At 42.7% G+C, this 18,275-nt stretch overlaps 1 protein-coding gene across 2 annotated transcripts in view; it reads left to right on the plus strand.

Annotated features, from left to right (window-relative positions):
* mxi1 (max interactor 1, dimerization protein) overlaps window positions 1-6,896 on the plus strand; it is a 32,563-nt gene extending 25,667 nt beyond the window's left edge. For both annotated transcript variants that reach the window (XM_069714617.1, XM_069714618.1), the window contains exons 5-6: window positions 1,676-1,874; window positions 2,683-6,896. In XM_069714617.1, coding sequence (XP_069570718.1) covers window positions 1,676-1,874; window positions 2,683-2,846 — 363 coding nt within the window. In that variant the 3' untranslated portion in view covers window positions 2,847-6,896. The remainder of the gene's footprint in view (window positions 1-1,675; window positions 1,875-2,682) is intronic.
* The last annotated feature ends 11,379 nt before the right edge of the window (window positions 6,897-18,275 follow it).

The raw sequence follows: 18,275 nt of genomic DNA on the forward strand, positions 1-18,275 counted from the left end.
TTTTTTTTTTATTGCAGTTTTGATTGACCAGCCGTTTTCGCCACAATACCGTGAAGAATCGTTTCAGTTTCTGAATGTATTGGTAGTGAAATCTAACAAAGGGAACAAGGTACTGCATCTGTATTGGAAGGACGTGGCTGTAGGTGTTTCTCCTCTACTGCAGCGTCCCAATAAGCTGCCGGAAAACCTTGTTTTTTTTTCAGTGGGTCCACGGTGGGTTAAGGTTGTGCCGAGTTTGTTAAATCCTAGATATGTATATATTGACCTGTGGAAAGAAATATCTTCAAATTCAAGAAGGACGCAGCTGTACTCTGGGGATCATTTTCCTGCCTGATAGAGCTGCTGTGAAGCTTGTGTAACACACTCAGACATCACGTTTTAAAAACAGGCATGTGACTGCCTGAGATTGAGCAGTCTGAATGTGAAAAGCCTGGCGTGGCGTGTACTCAGAGGGGGGGGGGTATAAAGCTCATATTGTTGCGGGCCCCTCCGCCGCCACCACTCTGCACTTCTGCTGCTGTCAACTTGAGTCTCCCCGTTTGCTTATTGATGGCCTATTGTTTTGGGAGTCACGCTCGTCAGTGTCGGCGGCCGTGACGCGAGGCTACGAGGCTATAGAGCACGAGGCGGCTCGATCGGGCCCTGACGCGGCCGTCACTTACGTCGCGATGGCGCGAGGCGCGAGCAGGGGCTGCGAGTAAAGCAGCGACGTGGCGTAAACGAGACCGGCGGGGGAAATCGTTTAGAGCGTGTCGGGCTGGCAGGAGAAAGATCTGAGGGGACACGGCACCGTAAGCGGCTGAATGCTAAAGCAGGCACCTGGGGGAAGTGTTTGCTTTGCGGTAAACTGTGTTTGTACTTTCGCAGTCTTTTGATGTGAAAGGAATTTTCCTGACAAACTAATTAAGGTCTATCTTTAGCATCTCAGCGTTCTGTTTAAAGTTGTTCGTCCAGCCTTCCTCTTCTCACTCTTATCTCCTCCACGTTTCTTCATGCTCTCACGTCTCTGCACCTCCTTGGTGTTCCTTTGTCTCACCTCTGTTCTTTATCTATACATTCTACAGGGTATTTTTTTAAAGTCCTTAAAAAGTTTTGAATTCAGTCCGAACATTAAAAAAAAAAAAAAAAAGGCTTTGGAAAGTATTAAGTCCTGAATTTTATTTACAAATGTCTTGAATATTTCTTCTTTCCTGTCGTAGATTGTAACAGTTTACAGACGTTCTACACCTCAAAATCCTGATAACGATAACTTTAAAAAAAAAAAAAAACACATTGAAAACTTTACAAAGTGCTTTGACAGGCAGAGCAACAAACTCTAAAAGTGGGATTGTTGTGACTGTAGATTATGCTGCAGAAGCACCTGCCTCTGCGACAGTAGATCATCAGTTTACAGTTGACAAGTCAAGATTTTATGAAAAAGTGGGAATCAAAATATCTCATCTATTAAACCTATCGGGATCCTGTTCATATTAATTGATTTTTCTATCCAATAGTTGAAATAATTAAATTTGCATGAAGTGTGCCATTAAAATACAAGGTATTAAATTGCATTTTATGCGGTTTATAAAATGTCTTAAATAAATCAAATCTAAAGCGGCCCTGATTCGAGTCTCCTCCTGGTCGCAGGCACCCACGGGTAACCTGTCCTCCGTCTCTTCTTGCCTCTCCCAACCAGAAACTTGAAGACGTGGACAGGAAGAGCCAGTACCAGCTGGAGTCTCTGGAGCGCGAGCAGAGGCACCTCCAGCGTCAGCTGGAGCTGCTGCGGGGAGGCAGCGGTGCTGCAGCCCAGAGCAGCTCGGGGGAGGGAGAGAGGATACGCATGGACAGCGTCGGCTCCACCCTCTGCTCCGACCGCTCCGACTCTGACCAAGGTGAGCGGCGCCGCAGACTTAAGCGGGGTCTGATTTTGGAAAGCGCGAGGCGTCACAGCCTCCGGCTGCTCTCGGGATAATTTTACGACATTGAGGTTGGAGCTCCCGTATGTCAGGTGAAGTCTCGCTTAAAGTGATCAACACACACCTCCTGGACGGACGTTTTAAAATGTTTCCTTTAGAAAACTGCAACTGAAGCAAAACAGATATTGATTGTAGTACTTTATTTGTTTGTTTTGTAGTCACATAGTGGATCGTGATGTGGAGGTGTATGTTTGCTTTGTACCGCAAGACAAACTTTAGACTAATTTGGCTTTTAATTTAAACTAAACTAATCAAACAAACTGATATGAAAGCCATTATTAGTTCTCATCATGTCAGGAGTCCTGGTAAAAGGAAGTGACTATATACTCATCTCTCTCAGACTCCTTGGTTCACATGGACCGCTGCACTTTAGTGATGCTCTTAGTGATACGGAGCAAGATAACTTGACTACAAGACAACACATACTGTAGCATCTTACAGCATATTGTTGTACGGTTAATGCTATCAGTTTGATATTGTGTTGTCGAAAAAAGTCCGTTTTTTTTGGCACTACTGTGCAGAGGACAAGATTGCAGCCGAAAAAGTGGGAAGCTAAAGAAAAGATTGCAAAAAACAAAACAAAAAACAAACCCAGGAATACCGTACACCGCGCACGATCTTCTCCAATAATAAAAGAGATTGCTGTGCAAGGAAAATGTTAAATTTCTCCGTCCTTCTCCCCCCCCTTTTCGTCATCTGTCCATCTGTCCGTCCTCGGCCGCAGAGGAGATCGAGGTGGACGTGGAAAGCACGGAGTTCTCCCATGGAGAGCTGGACAGTGTGAGCACGGCCAGCACCAGCGACCTGGACGACCACAGCAGCCTGCAGAGCATGGCCAGCGACGAGGGCTACTCCTCCTGCAGTGTCAAACTTGCCTTTTCCTCCTAGAGCCGCCGCAACCGCAACCACCACCACCTCCCTGCCAAACCCGCCTTCCCTCCCATCTGTTTCTCCATCCAGCCATGCCTACTGAAAACGTACACCCCTCCGACGACGGGCACGCCTCACAGCTATCGGCGTTCCCGCCGCTACGGCTTCTCAGCAGCGCCCCCTCTCCCCTTTCCTCCCTCGCCCCACCTCCCCCCCTCTGCTCCTAGCCTTTTAGTGTCCGCCCGCTCCACCCCCCCTTCCCTCCCCCGCCCCCCTCGCTGACACCAGGGAGCCGGACACAGTGATGTGAGACTGCCAATTGGTTTAAATCTTATTTCAAAGGGAGATCAGAGACTTAGTTGATCCAAAAAACAAAAAAAAACAACAACAAAAAAATTACACGTCATCTTGATTTTTAAACACACACAATTACTTTGAATGAATGGTTGATTTTACTTATATTATTCCTTGAATCTTACTTTTTTTGTTGTTGAAAGAAACACATCCCCTAATTTAACTCAAAATGCACTTAAACTCACATAATGTTGAAATGATTCAGAGTTTCTGTTAGGTTTTCTCTGATGGGGGTTTGTGTTGAGCTGATCCTGGTGTTGAATAAACGGGAGCACATCTAATCTGGACTTTAATGAACTCTCCGGGTCAACTTTGCCATATCAACACAGCTCTTCCCTGAACAACAAAAACATCCCTCCAGCCCTGAGTTTAACCCTCGACTTTTTTTTTTTTTTTTTTTTTTTTTCATTACCTCTGCTCGACACCGCAGAAGCTCGGACACTTTGAATTGGTGCTATTGCAAAACAAAACAGCCAACCAACCAACAAACGGGGAAACAGATCAGATTCACCAACACTTAGCTTTTAAAGCAAAACAGAGCGTGTCTGCCGTGATTATTTCCAAACAGGCATGGAGAAAAACAGGCACCAAAAACGGAGGAAAAAAAAAACTAAACATTCTTGTCGAATGTGGGTGCTCGGTGCATTTTCAGAGAGTGGAAAATTGTAACTTGGTGTGTGTGTTTTATTTTGGTTTCTTTCCCCTCGACAAGCAGCTACAACAAGCTATCCTGCACTTGCCTACTTTAGAGCTGTCCGTAGAAATGGCACAAACCAAGAAGAAAAAGAAATAACACAAAAAAAACAACAGCAACAAGGAAAAAAGTCCAACAAACTTTGGAATAGATGTCCATCCTCTTTCCAGCAGTAACAAGCAATAACTCTTGTAGGTGTGTTTGTCTCGTCAGTTTGAACTCCTTCCTGCTTTTTTTTTTTTTTTTTTTTTTCCTTCTTCTCCCTAAAGAGTTGAGTGTGACCGTCCAAAAAAAAAAAAAGCAAATTTATTTTTCTTTTTTTTTGTACATACAAATAGCTCAACAAATGAAACTGGGGAAAAAAAAAAAAAAAAAAGGTAGAGCTCATAGGTAGAACTATTGCCTCTGTTGCTGTTTGACCTGTGTTTATTGTGCATTTTAAATTCAATATTTTGGAAAGATTTTTATCCTCTCCAGAGGGGCAGTGAATGCGCCATGACTTTGCTAGTTAAAACATTTAAATGTTAACCTTTCTGTTCCTGCCCCGAGAAGGAAAATACACTTAATTTAAAAACCAACAGAAGAACTTCCCATCCAGTTGTGGAAAAGCAATCCAGTAGGACTTTTGTTGGAGAATCCAGATTTTTGTTTTGGCACTGTTTTTATTTATTAGACGTTTATATTACTCATGAATGGGGGTTAAAAAAAAGAAGAAAAAAAAAGAAGAAGCTGTATTTGGCGTTCCACTGGTGGTCAGGTGATCTGTGGAGGAAATGTTTGAAGTGTGGCAAGAAAGAAAACGGGTTGTATGATGTCAATGTTTTCTATCCCAGCTCCACTGGCATTAAGAATTGCACTTCAACTACAGTTCTCTTTATTATAATTTTTTTTTCATTTCCACTGTCATTCATCAATTTATGTGTGAAAGAGAAAAAAAAAACACCGCCATTTTGAAATATTTATTTTTCGATCCCTCAAAAAACACAAGCAATGGGGGGGACTTTTTTTTTTTTTTTTTTTAACTTATTTTGGTTCTGTCTTATTTTACTCCTCTTTTTGATGCTTGGTCCTCATTCCTTATTTTAAGAATTGTATATTTTATGGGTTATTGTTAAGTTGTTTTTTTTGTTTTTTGGGGTGGGGAGGGTGGGCGGGGATGAGAAAATGTAGCCATTTTTTGTTTTCATTTTTCTGATGTTTTATTCAATGGACACTTGAAATGTAATTGGCCCCTAAGCTGCTCCTAGTGCTGAGCCTCGCCTGTTTAGAGTCACCAGCCTTGTCCAGAGCCGACCCCCCCCCCCCCCCGAACACGAACACACACTCCGTCTGTGGCGATTAATACAGATCCAAAACAACTGGATGGGCTGATCACTGAACCTTCACGCCCAGCCTGCTGTTACAAGGTCTCCATCTTGTTTTTGGGTCTGTACTGCGGGGGGGTTAGCTCTGCACAAGACTTAACAGATAGCCAAGACTTTACTGGCAAATATTGAGCCGGCTACTACACAATAAAAAGGGGTCTAAAACTCCACTTTCCTCTATTAGGAGGATCGTAGTCTCTATTAGACTTGTGTTTTAGTTGACAAAATGTGTCTTACATTTACAAGGCCTCCGACTGAGGATTTAAAGAAAAGAAAATAAACACAAAAAGAACAATTCCTTCGCTTTCTCTGAAGGACATCATTAAGGCGTAGAGTTTGACATGTAAGCTCATCGCGGAGCTCTGTTGAGGTTGTTAGACTTGGCACTGAATCAGAAAGTCACCGCTGTTGGTGCTCGATTATTTTAACATAAAAAGACATTAAAAAAAATATATATAAAAATGCCAAAACCACCTCAGAACACCTCAGTGTCCTCTCTCTTTATCTCTCTCTGAGGGACAGTTTACATTTATTCTGCCCCGTTTTAAGTTATTACCTGTAACCTTCATCTTTATCTTTGTTTCTGTTTTCTTCTTCTTCATATGTTGGTTTTATGAACCTGCACTGCTGACAGGAGAAAGGTCCCGCGTTTGACGACAAATGAATTTCACTCCTTGTTCAGACCTGGCTCAGACCCTTGTGGTGTTTTTAACCTGCTCACAGTACAAAATGTGCAGTTTTACTACACTGGGACAAATCTGAGTGTTCCCTCTGTTGTCACAAAAAGTGTGTGAAAACTCTCGAGCACTCATTATATTGTCTCCTGTGGTAAAGTACTCTGATCCTGTACTCCAGGGTGGGTTAAAACAAGCAGATTTTTTTTTTTTTTTTTTTTTTTTTTTAACTGAGTCCAGGTCTGTCCTCTCTTATGTGAGGGTACAGTGTGTGTGTGTGTGTCTCCATGTTCACCGAGGCTGAGCTTTAGAAAGGCACCTGGTCCAGGACTCGTCTGCACAGATCTCAGTGAGCTGTTTGCCACCTGCTGTTCAGTAAATATCAGGCTTTTGGAGAGTGTGTGTCATAAAAAGACAAGTCCATCCAGAGTAGGATATTTAAAAAAAAAAAAAAAAAAAAAGAGTCGAGGCTCTGATGCATAGACGGCGCTGGAAAATAATTTAGCTTAGTCGTCAGTTCCGTGCAGACTGGCCCTGGATCAGTTAATGAGGAGGTCTGATAAATCGCTTCTGGCTCTGCTGTAAATTCATTAGCATATCCTCATAAGCTGGTGATCACATAGCTATATTTTTACCTCAGAGTTTCAGGTTTAGACTGTGGTTAAGGGTTGAGTTCCAGTTTTTTTTAATTTTTTTTTTTTAGCTTAGCCAGAAGTGGACCGGCCTCGGTGAAGTGGCAACTGCAGTGTCTTTTGGAAACCATACTCCTTTGTAGTGTCAGTCTCTCAGGAGGTTGATTTGAGCAAAACGGGTCCATGAAGTCGAGTTAGCCCAACCAAACAAGCAGTAGGGAGCCCTCCTGTTGTTCTGAACCTGTGGCCATCCTTTGTACAACATGCACTCTGACGATGATGATGATTCAAGCCGTGTAAGTTGAAAATGCAATACTTACAATAAAAACACCAAGATTTTCAAACCTGAAGGACTGAACTGGGCTGTTAATACCGTGAAATGTTTCCATCCAGAATGCACTCTCCAGCAGCGGCTCGTACTGACGAACACAAATAAAGGTTATCACCGCAAAACATTCTACAGTATATTCACAAATACTTTTAAAGGTGTTTATTAGTAGTCACCTGTTATTCACCAACATTCCCACCGACCAAACGTGGAAAAAAAAACACCGGCCGATTATTTTGCACAATTTATGTATTGTCTTCATAATTCAAAAATCTTTCTGTCAATAACTTAATGATTTATGCAACAGTAGTTTACAGCCTCTGGGTCTGGACTCCTTCGCTGGGTTGCAAGATAAATCTGAGGGATTAGAAGATGATTATAGCAGCACAGGAATTAAAAAAAGAAAAAAAAGAAATTGTTTTCTCGAATTGCATTCTTCTTTATACGAACCTTTAAATATTAGATCAAACAAAATGAGAGTCTACTCGAACTGCTCAAAGCTTATGAACTAACATAAAATGTGCGAGAAGAGGTCACGAGTCGATGTTGAATTTTAAGGGGTCACGAACCAAAAGTTATTTAATATTGAATGGATGAAGTAGATCACTCTGCATTAAGAGCCAATGAACCGTGAAAGCGCACATTTTGAGGTTAACTACATTGAACTGGTTGTGTCTCGAATTTATTTAAATTCTTGACGTGAAATTTCATTTTTACTACAGAACTAGTTAAAAAAAAAAAAAAAAAATCAAATGAGCACTGACATGCTTTTTCCAGAGCTTCCAACTGCGTCAGAGTCATTTCCTCTGTGGACGGAGTTATCTCAGTTGTCAACTGATTTTTGTTTCAGTTATTTTTGATTGGCAGCTGAATAAAAGTGGATCGACTGATGGAAACTGTGTGATGAAACTGACATTGAGATTTTTTATCCAAGTCCTCTTTCTGAAGCTTTTCCACCCTGAGACAGACACACACATCAATTAAATATTGAGTTTCACTCACTTTTAGCTTTGAACATAAATTTTCAAACTGCTGCCGTTCTCATAACTTAAAAAAAAAAAAAAAAAAAAAGATCTCAGTCTCAGAAGGTCGGTGGCACTCAGACGGTCTGGATAAGATTTATAAATCTATTAAAAACTAGGTCGCCTCGGATGTAATGTTATATGACAATATTCATGTGACCTTTCAAGTGTCACAAATTTACATTTGCAAATTTTTTGACTTTTCCTAATAACACTAACGGTAAATTAATCTAAAAAAAAAAAAAAAAGAGGTTCAGAGTTTTCAACAGGAAACTGAGTGCAGCTACTATTGCTGATTTAAAAAATAATAAGCTGCCCTGTACTATTAGGTACCACGTTTTTCAAAGTTGTGTACACTGCATTTAAGACCCCGTCCAGCAGTGTACACGTGCTGTAAATCTGTTTGAGATTCCATGATGTGTGTGTGTGTGATCACAGGATAATTTTTTCCCTCTTAAACAGACCACATGAGCACCGATGTAATGTATCATTACTCTCAAGTGATCGCAGCTTGTGAAGAAAGATGAAGAGGCTCGACTTCACATCATGTACAAAATCACCATGTTACACTAAAGTGAGAAACGTGATAATGATGATGTTGCTCCTTACGTGTCATATAAAACTCACACACACACACACACACACACACACACACACACACACACACGGGCTGTGTCCGTCTGTGTTACCAATAACGTCTGATGTCAAAACCCACGTTGAAAACAAGAAGTTGACAATGTTTTGGTGTGCGTGTCAGAAAATGAAAGGAGAAGTCTTTACGTGTAGTTATACATACATTTTTAATGGTTTAAAAAAAAAATGTAATACTGAACTCCATAACCAGTATCAGCCCTTTAAAAGGAACTTGTGTCACAGTAAATCTCAACAGTAGGAGAAGAAAGGACTACATTTATATTTCTGAGCTTTATAGCAGTTATCACTACATACGGCCTACAAGTCTACCCAGAGAAAAGTCAGGCTCGTTACTCGTTTTGAAAGACCGAACGTCTTCTCCGCCTTCCCAGAAGCTGTTGAACTAATTAGGACCATTATGATAAAGCCATTTTGTTTGTGCAGTAAACTGAGTCACACAGGCTCTGTGCTCAGGCTGGTTTACGACTGTGTCCCTTTCAGAGACGTGCTGCCACCTACAGTCAGGGGTTATCAGCCTGCCTTCATCTAACATCTAAATTCAGTTTACTGATGATACTTTTACTTTCATCCTATACGGTCTATAGTGACAGCAGCAGAGAGGAGTCAGAAGACAGCTCGAGCACCCTCAAGAAATGTTTGTGGTTTAGTTATGTTTTTTTTTTTAATTTAACATTTTTCAACAGTGTGATTTCTAATTTGAAAAAAAAAGAAAAGAAAAGAAAAAAAGACCACATTAGTGAAATAAACCGATCATTTTTTTGACAACCCCCCCCCCAAAAAAAATTAAAAAATTAAAAATAGAGCCAAAACAGCTTGATGCGATTCGGCCAATGAGCGCAGCAGCAATTAACTCTTGACCAAAGTTCCACTTCCTGTTAGCTCGAGCGCAAATTAGGCAAAACGGTTCGTCTTTTTGCTTACAAACGACTTGATTAAAAAAAAACAACAACAAAAAAACAACGCAAACAGGACCAACTGTGAACCTAACACGGCGCACACTTTGTGATGCCAATACGTGTTACGAAGGTGTAGACAGTCACCGACCAGGAACCAAGACACTCGGAGTCCAGCGGTAAGTGAACGATTTGCGCGCGCGCACACACGCACACACACACACACACACACACACACACACACACACACACACACACACCTGTGTGTCTGTTACTTGCACCCGAGTGTTAGGAAGGTTACTTTTAGAAATATAATATCTTTTCAATTCATTTGGATGTCACCAACATTTTTTAATAGTAACTGTAATTTAAGTACCTATTTTTCTCAGTAACTGTGATAGATTACAGTTACATTTTGTTTTGTAATTATGTAACCCTGTTACATGTAACTAGTTACACCCCCCAACGCTGTTTAAGACTCTGAACTTAAGGGCGCCTTCACTTAAGAGTCAAGCAGCCCAACGGCACCAGCAAGAGAAAATCGGAGTATCACACATTGACAAAGGACATTGCATCAGCACAGTGAAATAAAAATCCTAACCAATAATGACAACTGATGTCTAATCTGACTACAGTCGTCATGTTCAGAAGACTTCTCCTACCTACTGTGAAAGGAAAGAGGTCATATTAAGTGCAATGCTGTTTTAATATGTAAAAACAACAGACTATTTGTTTACAATATGTGTTTAAAACAAACACGGTAAATTAATTAAAGCATTTACTGCAGAGAAATTTCAGCTTCTGCTAATTACAAAATCACTGTCAGAAAATAAATACCTTTCCAGGGTGACGTCATTTCTTTCAACCAAGCCCCCGTAATACAGCACTGTAACAACCGCTAGGTGGCACCAGAGGCTTTTAAATGATCAATAACATATTGCCATGTCTGCCCACTCTGACAATACAGCGTTGAGCTGTATTTCACAGGAATTCACCAGACGTCAGCAACAACAGATGCGCAACATTGATGTTTTTCACGAGCTTGAACTAAGATGTACTATATAGTTTTCACAGCTCCCGTGTAATTTGCATCCAGGATGTTAATCCGTTATCTGTGGCGTGACTTCTGCAACGGTGGGTCAGTTCACGTCGCCTGGCGTTCACAGAGCCAACATTAACTGCGTGGAGGTATGGGTCCGCTTCACCCTCCATCGGGAATTGTTTCCCCCCTCGTGGGATTCTCCCGGGAATACACCTCGGGTTAGTTTAGAAACTATTAGGGGCAGCCTTTAACCTCTCGGCGTTGACCACATTATGCACCAAAACTCAACCACTGCTGCAAATACATTTGAGAAAGAATTTTTTTTTTTTTTTTTAAATCGCACTTTGCAAATGTAATGCGAAGAAGGTTTTCCAGACTGTAATACGCAGCGAAAAAAAAACTGAAGCGTTGAGCAATATAGGCTCACGGAGCCGGGCTACCCCCTCTCCCCCCCTCCCTCCCCCGGGTCCACCGCTCTGCGTTTGCCAGATTGTCTTTGGGCTTTGCGCCAACAGCGTTCTGCTGTCCCCGGCTCGTTTTCTGTTTACCTTTTAGGACCTTCCCTTCCATCTAGATTCTGCCTGTTTGTAACCTTGCTACCGCCTTTTTGAGAAGCTTCCTCTTCCCTTTTACCACATTTCCTTGAGTACTGCTGCTTTCGTGTCCTTTGCCCTGAACGCTCGTAGTGATGCTTAAAACTACACTTATATCGTTTTCTTTTCTGGCTTTCTGATCAATAGAGATTTACTATTTTTAATATTCAAATTTTTTTTTTTTTAAATTGCCGTATAGGCAGGGATGAAATAATAGTAACATGCCCACAGGACTGATGGATGAGTTCTCTGGCTCCATTTTGTTGCACCACTAGGCTGCACAGACGCACTTGCAAATCTCTTGACGGAGCATCCCGAGAAATCTGACTCCCACATGAAATAGCCTCTGTGAGCAGAGCACAAAAAAAACATCTACAACATTTTTTTTTTTTTTTTTTTATCGTTAACAGAGCTGTACGTGTGTGTTTTTCCAGAGTTGCTATGGAAATGAGTTATTGGAGAATTGTTTAAGGAAGCTTCTTTGTCCTCCGAAAACCATCCATCAACTCCCTAAAAACTGAAAACATCCTCCCATTTAATCCATAAATATGTTGATGGTTAACTAGAGGTCATGTGCGTCTATTTCTAGGAGTCGAATGTGTAAAAAGAAAAGAAGCTTGAGCTTGATATTGTTTTTACTGTCACAAAGAATTTAGCCAGTTCTGAGTTTATGACAGCAAAATGAAGCGTTTTGTGTTCTGCAATTTAACTTCTGGTTTCAACATTTGAAAGGAATCCCAGTGAGTCCGGTCTGAATTTCCTCTCATCATCAGAAGAGAACCCACACAACAAAAGATAATGATCGCTGCTGACATGCTGATGTTTATTGCCTCAGAAAGAAAGTAGATTTTTATAACTAGCCGCGTTAATGGTTTTGGGGATATTTCCATCCCTCGAAATGTCATCCATAATAGTTTACTGTATGAATATATTTTTGCTCTCTGGAATAAAAAAAAAAACATCACGACTCGGTCAGTTTCCGCTCCACTTCATTAAAAATCGTGCTTCAGATTTGAGCAACTCCATTGTCTGACATACGCGGGTGTTTTAGTGGTGGAAGCCAGCTGATTACACCCGAGTCACCCGAGGCCTGTATTTACTAAACGGGATTAGCGGTTAACGTGGTAACCTCAGGTTTAACTCTGGGTTTTCAGGTTACAAAAGTGGTTCACTTCCGACAGGGATGCATCTCCGTGGTAACTTGTGCTGCAGACCTGACGAGCTCCGGGGCAGGTTACGTACGAGATTGCAGATCAGAACATATAAAAGGTCCACCCAATCAATTCTTAAGAGAAAATGACACAACCGATCGTTACAGATATCGTGGAGCTCGGTGCGCAGATAATGAGGGACACGTTTTCACTTTTTCTTTGGCTGAAAGTGTCAGACGCAACTTGGCAGCTCTCAAGTTATGCTGTCATGCAGTTGTCGATTTTTTTTTTTTTTTTTTTTGCCAGCTGTCCTTCCTGCATTTGGCATCTGCAGCTGTTCTGCCTTCAGCCAGGATTTTGTGTTTAACTTCTTAATATTTGTCGAATATTATAGCTTGTTCTTGGTTTGTAAAATATGCTGCTGCGCTGCCAGTACACATGTCCACGTTTGTGATTGATCAGATGCTGCAAACACTTCCTCTCCAATGTCAGTGTGCTCATAGCCAGACTGAGAAACCCTGGATGGATTTAGCAGATTGATAACTGTGTTACCTGGTTATGTTAATGAATCTTAGTTAAACCAGATAGTGGAAAGAAATATCCCGAGCCTGCTTCGTAGTACGAGCTTCGGCTGAAAGCAACGAGCTGCTGTTTGCGATAGTCCAGAAAGGACGAGGCATCAGAGGTGCTTTTCTGTGGTTGGGATCAGGGTTAAACAGTCTGTAAACATGAAGCAAATATTCCAGAGACAGAGTTTATAAACTGTTAATACTGGCTTGACTCAACTGAGCACTATTCACTTGCATTTAAAAATAGAAGTGGGACTTTTGGAGGGCATGGTTTTACGCTTCAGTCAAGGTCACGTCCTTCAACAGCAGAAGTCCTCCAGTCCTGTGGAAATGAGAAATGAGAGAGAGAGAGAGAGAGAGAGGCTGTTGTGAGGAATGCTCCACTTTCACTCCCTCCATGACTCATACCCCGGACCTCATCTCCATATTGTAGTTGTTGCTCAGCCCCTCTCCTCCTCCTCCTCCTCCCGTGCAGAGACGAAAACCCGTGCAGCCAATTACTGCACTGACAGCTCAACAGCGGGAGTCCACCGGGGGTTAGGAGGAGGTAAAATTAAGCAGGCCAATGGGGCTGAGCGTGTTGGGGATATGTTGGGGGGCGGGGGTGGGGGGGGGGTTCCTCCAGTGAGGAGTATGAGTCACCATCCCCACGGCGACTGGGCTTCTGACATCACAGCGGCTTTGGAGGAGGAGGAGGAGGAGGAAAGCAATTCCCCATAAATATCCTTTGCTGCTGGTGGATGAGGGAGGTGGGGTGGGGTGGGGAGGATTGAAGGGTGGGGGGGCTCATGGCACAACAAATGATGCATCCAGTGTCAGAGGAAACTGGCGGCATCTAGTCAAGACCTGAAGCGTGTGCGTGCGTGCGCGCGTGCGCGCGTGTCAGTGTGACAGACTGTGAGAGTAATTGCAGTTGCAGGGAGAAGAACTGGTTTGGAGGCTGGTCGACGTCATGAACTGACCAGGCTTCAGGGCATCCAATCATAACGAGCCCCATCTCTCCCTCCCTCCCTCCCCCGCCTCCCCCCCTCCCCCCCCCCCCCCCTGTCATGCTGTCAGGGTGAGGAGACCCAGCAGGCACGTAGGTCCCTCACCCACCTCACGTAGTCCAGCCGATTCAGTCGTAGGCGCACGTACGCTGTGAAAAGCCTCGGATAGGAATTGTGCTCGTTGTGACCCGGGAGTCAGCCAGACAAACAGAAACCTTTCAGAGGTTTTTACACGGGCGTCTCGTTAGCAGCTCGTTTGACAGTCGCGTTCAAGTAGCAGACTTCGGCAAGGATGAAAAGGAGCTTTGACACATGGAGAGGGTGTTTGAATAGCTTTCTCAGCAGCACAGACCAGATATAAAAATGGACGCAGCCTCGAGGCCTGAAAAGTGAAGGCAATACAGAAGTGCCTTAAAATGCAATGCCGAGGGCCAATAGGGGCGGGCAACAAAGAAAATCCTCAAATAGACTCGCATTTAAAAAGCATCCACTTGTCTCATGAAATACGGACGCATTTTTCTTTCCAAAAAGACGTCATTGTGTGATTCGCTAAATTCTCTCCTTCTGATCAGCGGGGTCCTTCTAAAAATAATTCCATAATTGATCAGATTATAGGCGTCAAAGAGGGGTATGTTTGGCGTCCAAAATCCTAAAATGGCCGGATTCAAGACTTCAAAATGACAGTTCACAAACTAATTGCTGGGTTTCTGCCTGCACAGGAGTAAAAAAAAAAAAAGAAAGAAAGAAAAGAAGAGCCATGAATCCTGTGGTTCCACCTGCGGACAAAAATCACAACTTTAAAGTTGCTATGGTCTTCGGACCCATTAAAACACACTTGTTTTTAAATTCTGACTGTCATTTGTGAGCCCAGGAATACATTTTGAGACCCACATAGCTCAGAAGACATGTTACTTGGGTTGCATTTGTTTCACCGCCTTCTGTTTTGTGTCGCGTGAGTAAACATGTTGTACAGAAAGTACTTAATGTCTTTCTGGAATAAATGTTTTTTTGTTTTTTTTTGTAATATGAGCATCCATTAAAGTGTTTAGATACGTGTGAAAGCAGCTTAATAACACAACAACTGTTCTCTGTAACCCATTCGCACTCCTATAAATACATATCCTGTTTAGCAGGTGGGGAAGCCTGCGGAGACAGGTGGACTGCTTATAAGCCAAGCTGTTGTTACATTTTGTATTCTGGGCCATATAAATCAAATGGATGAAAACCTTTTTTTACTGGCTCCCCGACAAGAAGATTTACCTCCATTTTAAGTTAATTTGGATCTTCAGTAAAGAAACTGTAGATGAATATTCTCCTTTATCGTGAGTACAGAAACACCGTGACTGCTTTGGTACTTTGATGCACAGAAGAAAGAGAGAGATTTTGATTGGAAAATAAACATCTCTGCATTAAAAAAAAAAAACAAAAAAAAAACCAACCCTCAAGCAACAGTACTCTGAAGCCTCTTTTTTCAGCACTTTCAGCAGGTAATCCAAAAACCGTCAGGTCTGGTGAGCCGACATGGAAAACGGGAAGTGACAGCTGCCTCCGTGTTACCAGTGAAAACCCATCTGAGTGTCATTTAAACTGTAGCTGGTGGAGATAATCAGATAAGTCACCAATTTAATAACCCAGCAGAAATGATCGTACATCGCTTTCTGACATGAAGTCTGGTCTTTGCTGACGCCAAGACTTTCATGTGAAAGCTCGTAACCCGCTTCTCGAACTTTAACATGGAACGGCCTTCTCTGGATTTCGGCACAAAGGATTGAAGATGCCTCGCACGGCTTCAGCAGTGTCATGACACGCTTTTATACAAGTAAAAGGAAACGCGGTCACAGTGATGGAGGGTGTATCATTTTGATTTGAAAACGTTTTTAAGCGCTAAATCACAACGTGAGCTGAAAGGTTTGCTCGGCCACTCTGAAGGGCGGACAAGTTAGCGTCCAGTCGGAGTGCAAAGACATCGAAGTTAATCATGAACTCCATTTGTTTTTTTTGATTGCTGACTACAATCATTTCGCACAATCGTTCAAATTGTTTCAGTTCATCTGTATGAATGCAGCGAAATAAAACCTATTAACCACTATTTTTATGTCGTTTTCCACCATTTGAGGTTTGATGGGACTCTTTTAATGACGTTATCTTGTAGCGTCGGCGTCTCCTGCTGTGGTTTAAGGGCACATGGTTGACATCGACATCAACGGAATGGATTTAGTTTCAGAGCCAAAACCACAGCCAATAAATGTTTATTGTTTTTTTGTTTTTTTAATATGGTATAAATGTGTCATTAAACTGCGATGATTACACTATAATAGTGCCATCAAATTGTTATTCATAATTATTTGTCAACTAAAAATTCCCCGATTGTGACAGCCGCAGTTGAAGTCAAGCATTTCCTTCCAAATTTAGTCCCAACAATGGTGGCGATGGCCGAGTGAGATGAAGGGATACGAGCAGTTGTAACAACACTAGCAAATACGGAGGAATTGAAGCCGGAGCTTCACCCACTTGTGATTTTTTTTTTTTTTTTAAAGTGCTATGTTCGTTCATCCGCACACCGTTGCTCTCTGGTCATATCGAGGCGTCGGCGGGTCGGTTTGATTAGCGGCTGCTCTACTAGTTTCAAAATGAGCCCGAGGTCTACGCCTATTGCAACGACCTGGAAACGATCCCTCGTGGAATATGGTCAGACCCCGCAGCATCCATCTATCTACCTACGACGCATTTGTCTTTTCACGTCAGATACCCGTAGCTTCAGGACGACATTATTAATCTGTGCCTTCCAAACCTGTTACAAATCACTGCTGGAAAATACATCTGGGGGTCTTCTAAAAGTCTGTTTTTTTGTGTTTTTTTTTTTACATTTTTGTCAGCCACCGTGACAAAACTAGTCTTTGCCAGCTGCTTCCTTTTATTGAGATTTTCACTCGTTGTGGACTTGTAATGCAAAGAAATGCAAATGAGCGCCGGCGCCATGTTCGAGGTTGTTTGGGCTGCAGAGACAGTCAAGAGGTTTGTATGTGACTAACAACCAGCGCTCAATTCATTTCTTTCTGCTTCACAGTGTGACAGATGGGCAGCAATGACGAATCCCGTCCCTGCGTGGTTGGTAGGAAGGTCTTTGTCTGCCGGTTCTCCTCCTCCTCCTCCTCTTCCTCCTCTCAGCTCCCCACTACCCTCTCAGTTTTGCTGAGCACCATCTCTTTAGTGGTGACTGTTGCAAAGCAGCACTTTGCTGATGGACTGACGTGTCCTTTCCACTGTCCTGTTTCACATACACTTCAACACCGCTAACTACCACAGACAAATGTAGGTGTGACACACACACACACACACACACACACACACACACACACACACACACACACACACACACACACACACACACACACACACACACACACACACACACACACAAACAGACAGGCTGACCTTTTTGAACACTTAAGGTTAGGTGGGAGCATTTCTGTCAAGCTGTCATTTTATTATGAAAGGGCTGTCTACTTCCCTTTATGTTTTTTTTTTTTTCCCCCCTATCTCCTCTTCCTCTTTTTTTCCCCCCTTCATCACTGGCGTGGTTTCCTGCTCTTGCTCTTTCACTTCGCTTTGTCTGTGTGTCCGTGACTCGTCACTGTTTGCAGGCTCTGGAGAGGTGACAGTATTTGGAGGAAGGCCGCAGGGATCCATTCTCCTTGTCTAACTTATCCTTGAGTGTATTTCCTCTCATTGCTCCGTCAGTCTTTTCCACCCTAAATAAATCGGTGCCAGCAGCAGCATGGCAGTGTGCTGCGGCGTGCGCAGCACATTTCAAATGAGAAGGTTAGGAAACTGTTTATTATGTATTTTTGCGGCAAAACAAATGAGGGTCAGGGTTTGTGTTAGCTTTGCCGGGAGACTCAGACTGTCATTGTCCAGCCTCTTCTCCTTCTAAAGACGTCAGATACCGCTGTTTTGTCAGAGTGGTTGCCGTTAGAGAGATCAAAACCAGGTGCCAGTTGGCACGGACACCATCATGACCACCCGGGTGAAAGGAGGAGGTCATATGATGAAGTAGAAAGAGTGACAAAGTGTTTGGATCGGAAAAAAACCCCACAGGAGTTTCATCTTGGAGATCAGTGTTCAAGTTGGTGAGAAAGCAAACATTTTTGGAAATAAATGAAAGTAAGTGGTGTAAAACACTTTTAACTCATGTCCTGTGCGTTTTGTTACTTGCCTAAAATGACTTATTTGAATGGTCTGTACTTGTATAGCGCTTTATCACCTTTCGGTCTCAAAGCGCTTTAACATGGTTTTCCCATTCACACACTAATGAGACAGATCACAATGCAAGGTGCTGCCATCAGTAGCACATTCACACACCGATGGTACACCATTGGGAGCAACTTTAGGGTTCAGTGTCTTGCTCAAGGACACTTGGGCATGTGGACAGGAGGAGCTGGGGATTGAGCCACCAACCTTCTGATTAGTGTGCAACCCACTCTACCG

This window comes from Brachyistius frenatus, unplaced genomic scaffold (genome assembly GCF_029030835.1).
Source record: "Brachyistius frenatus isolate BFR_SWC_R1_liver_20210118 unplaced genomic scaffold, ASM2903083v1 Contig_132, whole genome shotgun sequence".
Taxonomy (NCBI): Eukaryota; Metazoa; Chordata; class Actinopteri; family Embiotocidae; genus Brachyistius; species Brachyistius frenatus.